Genomic DNA, 8058 nt, shown 5'->3' with positions numbered 1-8058 from the left:
TGTCGGGTTTAGAGCCGGGCGGAGACCGCTGAGACTCATTCCTCAGGAACAAGGGTCGAGTGTCAAGGAGACCTTTTCACACCAGCTCCCCCGCCTACAGAGGGGGGGATCGCGCTGCAGAGACAAAGGATATCAGTAGGGCCGGACATAGCTACGAAGGGAAGTAGAGTGCCCGTTTGGGGTGGGGGGCTTCTGGGGGGCTTGGGGGGGCTATATTTAAACTCCCGGAGCCGTTAAGTTGGTTCGTACTCTGATGCGCGCGCAGCCAGGGCGGTGGCGAAGTGCGCATGCGTGGTTCCGGAGGGAGAGGAACGCGCGCCAGCCGTGCGCGCTCGCGGCCGAGTGGTAGTGGCGGTGGAGAAAGGGGTCGGCGCACGCGCTGTTGATTTCTCGGGTTGTCTCGGTCTCGCGGGCATCTTGTTTTGGTCTCGCGGGCGAGTGGGGAGCGCTTCGGGGGGAGGCGCCTGGGCTCAAGGCGAGCAGAGCAGAGCTGCGCGCGCACTCGGGAAAGGGGGGAAGGGAGTAGGGGCCAGGAAGGGGGGGTTAAGCCCCCTGATCCCCCTCGGTACCCTCGACTGGGACGGCATAAGGGGAGGAAATGATCGAGATGGCGGCGGAGAAGGAGCCGTTTCTGGTGCCGGCCCCGCCACCGCCGCTCAAAGATGAGTCGGGCGGAGGGGGCGGCCCCGCGGTGCAGCCGCACCGAGAGGCCGCCTCCGGGGAGCTCCGCGGAAGGACGGAGCGCGGGCCTGGACGGAGCGCACACTCGGCAGGGGCCACGGCCAGCCCCCGGGGTGGCCAGGGGCAGCAGCACCGAGGGGGCGGCCCCCAGGCGCAATCGCACGGGGAGGCCCCCTTGTCCGATCCCCCAGGGCGAGCGGCTCCCCCGGACGTGGGGGAGGAGCGCCGGGGAGGGGGCGGGACGGAACTGGGCCCCCCTGCCCCTCCACGGCCCCGCAATGGCTACCAGCCCCACCGGGCCCCTGGGGGGGGAGGGGGCAAGAGGAGAAATAGCTGTAATGTTGGGGGAGGCGGTGGAGGCTTTAAACATCCGGCCTTCAAGAGGCGCCGGCGGGTGAATTCGGACTGTGACTCTGTGTTACCCTCCAACTTCCTCCTGGGGGGCAATATCTTTGATCCCCTGAACCTGAATAGCCTCCTGGATGAGGAAGTGAGTCGCGCACTCAATGCGGAGACCCCTAAGTCATCCCCACTTCCGGCTAAGGGGCGAGATCCAGTGGAGATCCTCATCCCCAAAGATATCACTGACCCGCTCAGTCTCAATACTTGCACTGATGAGGCCCAAGTAGTTCTCGCTTCACCACTCAAGACTGGTCGCAAGCGGCATAGGCACCGGGGACAGCACCACCAGCAGCAGCAGGCATCTGGAGGGAACGATAGCCATGCCATGCTGCCCACAGCCCCCCTCACCCCCTCACTTCACGGGGAGGGTGCCACACAGCAGCAGCGGCACAGGGGCCAGAACCGGGATGCCCCCCAACCCTATGAACTCAACACAGCCATCAACTGCAGGGATGAGGTCGTGTCTCCCCTTCCATCTGCCCTGCAAGGTCCCTCAGGCTCCCTTTCAGCCCCTCCAACTGCCTCAGTTACCTCTGCACCCTCGTCTTCCTCCTCCCGACATCGAAAACGTCGCAGGACTTCCAGCAAGTCGGAGGCAGGGGCTAGGGGTGGAGGCCAGGGTTCCAAGGAAAAGGGCCGAGGGAGTGGGGGAGGTCGTCATCATCACCACCCGCTACCTGCAGCAGGCTTCAAAAAGCAACACCGCAAGTTCCAGTATGGAAATTATAGCAAGTACTATGGGTACCGCAATCCTTCCTGTGAGGATGGGCGCCTTCGGGTTTTGAAGCCTGAGTGGTTTCGCGGCCGGGACGTCCTAGATCTGGGCTGCAATGTGGGCCATCTGACCCTGAGCATTGCCTGCAAGTGGGGTCCATCCCGCATGGTGGGGCTGGATATCGATGCCCGGCTCATCCACTCAGCCCGACAAAATATCCGACACTACCTGTCTGAGGAACTACGGCTCCCACCCCAGACTTCTGAGGGGGACCCAGGGGCAGAGGGTGAGGAAGGGACTGCCACTGTTCGGAAAAGGAGCTGTTTCCCAGCCTCACTGACAGCCAGCCGGGGTCCCATTGCTGCACCCCAACTGCCCTTGGATGGAGCGGACACATCTGTCTTCCCCAACAATGTTGTCTTCGTCAGGGTAAGAGGGTCCTGGGGGTCTTGGAATAGGGATGGGATGTTTAAGTGAAGTTTAATGGGAATGTGGCAGTGGAAGGTTATGACCCAGAGGTATTTTCCTGCATCTTACTCCTAAGAACCAGTTCCTCAAGAGATGGGTCTGGATTGGTAAGTGAGACTAATACTAGTGGTCTTCTCTCTCCTCCTGTAATGGAAAGCTAGGGTCTCTACCTTGGGGCTTTAACCCTGGGGTCATTTCTCATGACTGTTGGGATCTCTTCCCCAACATAAGGGCTTACCCCTGTTGGGCTGTTCCCAGACTAGACTGTCAGGCCATTCCACCTTCCCTCTAGGGCAGCTATTGCCACTCATTAAAGGATTCACTCCAGATGGAACCTTGTTCTTAAACTTGCTGAGGGAGCATGAGGGTTTTTTCCAAAAGGGAATTTCTTGGAGGAACACTAGCAGTGAGAGACATTTGTAGTTTCTGACCGTTTATGGGGATCTTGTTTGCATCAGCTTCTTTTGTTTTCTTAGATATAGACTTCATTGACAAGTCAGTGGTTGGAAACCCAAGAGATTTGGCTTTAGATCTCCACATTGACCCTAGGTAGTTGGGGGGGATGGGGGGAACAGCCAGAGACATCTTCGCAAGGCAGGGGAGAATACTGAGCCTGGCAGGGCATCTGGCCTCTGACTATACATAGCTCCCCACAAAACAGTACAGTTAGGCCATCTACAGGAATGTTTGCCAACATACTGGGGTAGGTGAGAGAACTTTCTAGGGGATGGTGAGGAGCTTATGTTAGGTTTCCTAGGAGGTATGGCTCTTGATTTGTCTCAGAGCAAGGATAAAACAGGCCTGACATTTTGCCAACCCCAACTCAGGGAAGGACTCATGGGTCTTCTTTTGATACCTGGGTTGGGTCCTTTTGCATATTTGTAGGTGGGAATAAACAGATTCTGGAGAGCAGCTGCATTTTGACCCCATCTGGGAAGATCTCGTGGATAATGTGCTCAGTTTAAAATTAACCAAGCTTCCTTTCAAGCTTGTTTTTATTTACCACCAGTAGGAAGCAGAGGCAGGAAGATGTAAAGAGAAAATGAGACTGAAAGGAGGACACCATTGGAACGTAGTGTAAGAAGTGTCAGAGACGAGTGTAACCATAGTGTGAAGAAAATAGGACTTTTCTAAAGTCTGAAGAGCAATTGTGAGGGCCAGTGGTGATTCTTTTACCTCTGTAGACTTCACCCGCAATTCTTGCCCTCAGGGTAACTATGTGCTGGATCGAGATGAGCTAGTGGAGGCCCAAAAACCTGAGTATGATGTGGTGCTCTGCCTCAGCCTCACCAAGTGGGTGCATCTGAACTGGGGAGATGAGGGACTGAAGCGCATGTTCCGTCGAATCTACAGGCACCTACGCCCAGGGGGCATCCTGGTCCTGGAGCCCCAACCATGGTCATCCTATGGCAAGAGAAAGACTCTTACAGTAAGTTGGGTTTCTGTGGAAATGGGAAATAATCTTTTGGTTGAGGCAAAAAAAAGGTCTCAAGGAAGCAGAAAGATTTGAGTGACAGGAGAAGGTCCCTGGGTGAGCATCATTCTTGGCTAGGGGGAGGAGGCAGCAAGCAGAGGTATTATCTCCTGCCTTTCTTCCCAGGAAACAATCTATAAGAACTACTTTCGAATCCAACTGAAGCCAGAACAGTTCAGCTCCTATCTGATGTCCCCAGAGGTGGGCTTCTCCAGCTATGAGCTCGTGGCCACACCCCACAACACCTCCAAAGGTAAGGTTGGTTCTTTGAGTTGGGGAAGGCTGGTCCTGGCTGAAAGGGTGCAGAACCAATGGAGAGTTCTAAGATACTGCCAACCTGCTTCCTGACTTCATACTCTTCTACTTAGGCTTCCAGCGTCCTGTGTACCTGTTCCACAAGGCCCGATCCCCCAGCCACTAAGTGGCCCCTGAACTGAAAGTGCGAAGAGGCTGCCCTTGCTGCTCCTAAGGACCTGGGGAAAGAGGAAAGCATCCCAAGGTTTTTCCTTTCTGACTCCAAAAATAGTTTCCTTTCTTGGATCTGCAAAGAATACTTAAGTTGCTGCCCTGGCCTCCTCCCTATACCTCTGGCACCTGAGCAGCAAGCCCAGCTGTGCTGGAGTTACCATCATCTTCTCCACTAGCCTGCTGGGCTGGATGGCTTGGACTGTTTGCTGAACTCTGTTCTAGGGCATGGGAAGTGGGGAATGTCAAATCCTCATAGCCCTTTCCTCCTGCTCTCGATTCCCGTTTCTCCTCAGCCCTTGCCCCTAGCTGCATTTCAGTGAACCATGAATAGATGGACTGAGGTTTAAAAGGGGGAAGTTTGGCAGGGAGGCACACAGGTACTGTGAAAATCCTTCCTTCTGCTGTCCCCCAGTGGGAGTGGGGGCTGGGTTTGGAATGTGAGAACAGCACAATAAACTTAATGTCTAGGGCAGTGGCCCCCCCACACACACACCTGGTTGTGGCTCTTTCTAGCTGGGGAAGGGATGGCATCTCCTGTCAAACCAGTTCCTACCATAGGATCTCAAAGAGAATTTTTTTAATGGTTGGGAAGATTGCTGGGTGCTAATCACATCTACACTTCATTTCACAGAACCCTGGTCACAAAAGGAGTGTGACACAAATTTTGATGTGCAACTTTGAGTCTGACTAACCCCAAAAACCTTGTTGAAAAATATTTTTGTGGGAACCTTGGGCAGAAGGCTAATTTTGGAGGTCTTAACAGAGGGCACTTTGGCCAAAGACACTTTTTTTTTTCTTTTTCTGTGGCTTCACACTTAGGCAAAAGCAATTAACATGAAGCTCTTCAGTGGTCTGTCAAGGGTTACTGGCGTCCTGAACATTGATTCCTGAACATTGATTCAACAAATACTGAAAATTCTGGGGTTGAGTGTAAATAAGATGGGCAAGGCCCTTAAAGATGAAAGCAAGCTTTGCAGATACCTTCAGACAGGTAATGAGGGAAGGCCTCCATAAACTGCAATAGGCCAAGACCCACATGTGTACCTTTTATCTACTCATGGGTAATTTGGAAGTTTTAAAAGCTTTTGTAGGGGCTGCTGTTGAGGATTGAACCCCAAGACCTATGAATGCTAAGCACACACTTTACCACTGATCTATACCTACCCTAGTAGTGCAAAGGTGGTGGCTGTGACTGAAGGGGAAAGGTAGGCAGGGGATGGGGATCTAATCCCTGATTGGGAACTTTCCTAAAAGGACCAAAAACTCACTTCCAGGCAGCTTCCAACATGCACCCCAGGTGGAAGACCCCTGGAGGGGTTTTAGTCCTTTCCTGGCTCCCAAGAAGAGTTACATTTATTAGCAAAACCACTTTATTCTGAAAAAAAAATTTTAACCTACAGAAATATGAACTAGCAATCCAGGGAGCTTTGGGGTCTAAGCTTCCCACCGTCGCAGTGTCCGATGCATGAGAAAGGTGTCCTCTGAAGGGCGGGGCCGGGGCTGAAGCCGTAGAGGGGGCAGTCCGTCCACGGTCAAGTGCGGAGATTCATAAAACAATGTGCCCGGGTCGCACAGGATGGTCATGTCCGGTCCCGGCCCTGGTGGCTCCTGTTGGAGTCGGGGCCAAAGCAAGGTTACAGGCTGGGAAGAAGGAAAATCCGCGAGGACAGGAGACCCAAGGTCAAGTCCAAGCCCCGGTCCCTTCACCTTTGGGGGCGGGGCTCGGGCCTGCGGCGGCAGGAGCGCCAATTTCTCCCTGAGTGCAGCATTGAGAACCTGTTCCTCCGGCACCTGCAAGCTCACCAGGTCCCGGAAGAGCCGCTTGGAGCGCGGCACGTTCAATCCTGATAGCGCAGAGGGGGTTGGGGTGAGTGACGCCCCTCACTCAGACTCCCGCGCCCGACCAGCCGCTCGCCCAGCTCACCCTCGGCCACACTGTCCTCCAGGCCGCAGCGGATCTGGAAAGACTTTCTCAGATGCTCTTCCACGGCTTTCGTGGCATCAAACTGGCCCATGGATGCGGCCCGCGCGGCCTGCAGCTCGAGGCTCAGGGCCATGCTACTCTGCCGCGCGGGCGCCTCCAGCTCCTGCGGCGCCGCGGGCTTGTCGCTAGGTGCAGCGGCCGCGGGCAGCGGCTCGGGCCGGACGGGTGAGGGAGGCGCCAGGTGGAAACGGACCTGGAGCAGAGAGCAGCACCGTGAAGAGACATGCTCTTGGCCGTCGGCAGGATGGGGGGCCAGGCTTCCCCCCAGCTCACCTGCCGCCCTCTCCGAGCCCCACCCCGGCGCTCCGCCCGCCCCTTCCGCCGCCCCGGACTGCAGTTCCGCGGCTCGGGGCTCTCGGGCCGCGGGCTCAGACTCAGATCCAGGCCCGGCTCGGGCACTGGAGCTCGGGGTTCCTGGGCGCGTGGTTCTGGGGGTGGTCCCGGGGACTCCACGGCCTCTTCCCCTTCCACGAACTTCAGCTCTGATTCCCCGCAGCCCCTCATCTTAGAGTTGGTGCAGGGTCGCAGCACACCTTCGCCTCCTCCTCCTCTTCTCCCCCACCCCTCACAGACGCCGCTGCAGGAAACCGTTAGCCCTTACCCACGAGGGCGGGGACAACACCCACCCCGCCTATTGGCGTTCTTACGGTGTCAGTTCCTTTGCTCCGCCCCCAGCCTCCGGGCGGACTTCCGCCCGCAGAGTCTGGCACCGCCTCTTAGGCCCGGGAGAGAGCCGAAGACCAGGAAGCCCTACGAGTGCTCAGCAGGACCACTTCTTTCGAAAACTCGGATTTGACGATCCGACCTGTGTGGCTCTTCTCCCGGCTTGTGTTGTGGTCCCGAGTGTGTCCGTCCTCTCTTTGGGACGCCAAGAGGGGAAACCTTAACTAAACCGCCCAGTGTCCACGCATCTAGTCCTCCCCCTTCTGTGCCTCCACCGCATCCCCCGGTTCCGTCACCTCGGAACGCAGACCTTTGCTTCCCTGGGCCACTCCACGAGAGCGGAGGCTCTCGTGGGCCCCAGCCCAGGCTCCCGCTAGGCACTTAGCCGTTCTGCAGCGTTTTGTGACTTAGTTTTTCCTTCGAGGGTTACCTGAAATATTGACTGGTATAAAATAGATATCTGCATGCTCTGTACTTTTTTTTTTTTTAACTTTTGTATTTAACGCTCTGTACTTTTTTTTTTTTTTTAACTTTTGTATTTAACCCGGCTCCACTCTTGTCCAGGCTGGGGAAGACCGGTGGACCGCGGGAGGTTGGAGCGCCCGCCTGCTCCGACGTTCCCTGGTGCAGGTCCCCTCAATTCTGTGAGTCTCCGTTTATTCTTGTGTAAAATGTGTAGATTGGGCTCGAGACTCTTGAGGCTTTCTCGGAGGAGACCCATGACCTGTCAATAGGCATGTTTGCGTACAAGCATGTTGAGAGTTTCACATTGTTTATCTTCCCAGGAAATGCTATGGGAAATCAAATAGAAGGGATAGCGTAGCCCACATTTTACACGCACACACACACCCACACACGCACACACACGAAAGAAAGAAAAGGAATTTAAAGGAGGATCTCAATGGTGAAACTAAAGCCTTTCCTGTTGAAGTCAGGACTAAGGTTTACTGGATTGTTAAAGGGAATAGGGCAATCTAAATATAAATAAACGGTGAAGTATAGATTATTTAAATGGTGGCCTGGGGAAAGAAAGACCAGAGTGAAAGGAAAAGAGTCTAAAAGTCTCTGAATATACTTTGTTTAATATATATGAATTTGGAAATATATTTTTACATTATTATTATTATTATTTGAAAATAAATCTCTAAAAATTGAAAGTGAAATGTGTGTCAGATGTCTTTAGAAATGACTTTAAACAGTAAT

At 54.6% G+C, this 8058-nt stretch overlaps 2 protein-coding genes across 4 annotated transcripts; one reads left to right on the top strand and one right to left on the bottom strand.

Moving 5' to 3' along the window:
* Positions 1-220: 220 nt before the first annotated feature.
* Mepce (methylphosphate capping enzyme) lies at positions 221-4682 on the top strand. The gene is made up of 4 exons (XM_026413183.2): positions 221-2227; positions 3477-3695; positions 3867-3993; positions 4109-4682. Exons 1-4 carry the CDS (start codon positions 599-601, stop codon positions 4159-4161), a joined length of 2028 nt encoding a protein of 675 aa, XP_026268968.1. The 5' UTR covers positions 221-598; the 3' UTR covers positions 4162-4682.
* An 895-nt stretch (positions 4683-5577) lies between these two features.
* Ppp1r35 (protein phosphatase 1 regulatory subunit 35) lies at positions 5578-6783 on the bottom strand. Of its 3 annotated transcripts, XM_026413173.2 has the most exons (4): positions 6466-6783; positions 6133-6385; positions 5916-6052; positions 5578-5816 (listed from the first exon to the last, which is right to left on the bottom strand). In XM_026413173.2, the coding sequence occupies exons 1-4, from the start codon at positions 6694-6696 to the stop codon at positions 5643-5645; spliced, it is 795 nt and encodes a 264-aa protein (XP_026268958.1). In that variant the 5' UTR covers positions 6697-6783; the 3' UTR covers positions 5578-5642. The 3 variants fall into 3 exon arrangements, with proteins under 3 accessions (XP_026268958.1, XP_026268957.1, XP_026268959.1); XM_026413172.2 differs by having other exon boundaries at positions 5578-6052; XM_026413174.2 differs by lacking the exon at positions 5916-6052 and having other exon boundaries at positions 5665-5816.
* Positions 6784-8058: the final 1275 nt, after the last annotated feature.

This window comes from Urocitellus parryii, chromosome 9 (assembly GCF_045843805.1).
Source record: "Urocitellus parryii isolate mUroPar1 chromosome 9, mUroPar1.hap1, whole genome shotgun sequence".
Classification (NCBI taxonomy): Eukaryota; Metazoa; Chordata; class Mammalia; order Rodentia; family Sciuridae; genus Urocitellus; species Urocitellus parryii.
Note: the sequence above shows the minus strand (reverse complement) of the source record. Positions and strands in the feature narration are given on the sequence as shown.

Coding starts and splice junctions, on each gene's coding strand:
- Mepce (XM_026413183.2), top strand. CDS start 599: ATGATCGAGATGGCGGCGGAGAAGGAGCCGTTTCTGGTGCCGGCCCCG. Junction 2,228..3,476: donor ACAATGTTGTCTTCGTCAGG/GTAAGAGGGTCC, acceptor TCTTGCCCTCAG/GGTAACTATGTGCTGGATCG. Junction 3,696..3,866: donor GCAAGAGAAAGACTCTTACA/GTAAGTTGGGTT, acceptor CTTTCTTCCCAG/GAAACAATCTATAAGAACTA.
- Ppp1r35 (XM_026413172.2), bottom strand. CDS start 6,696: ATGAGGGGCTGCGGGGAATCAGAGCTGAAGTTCGTGGAAGGGGAAGAG. Junction 6,386..6,465: donor GGGCTCGGAGAGGGCGGCAG/GTGAGCTGGGGG, acceptor TCTCTGCTCCAG/GTCCGTTTCCACCTGGCGCC. Junction 6,053..6,132: donor GGAGGACAGTGTGGCCGAGG/GTGAGCTGGGCG, acceptor CTGCGCTATCAG/GATTGAACGTGCCGCGCTCC.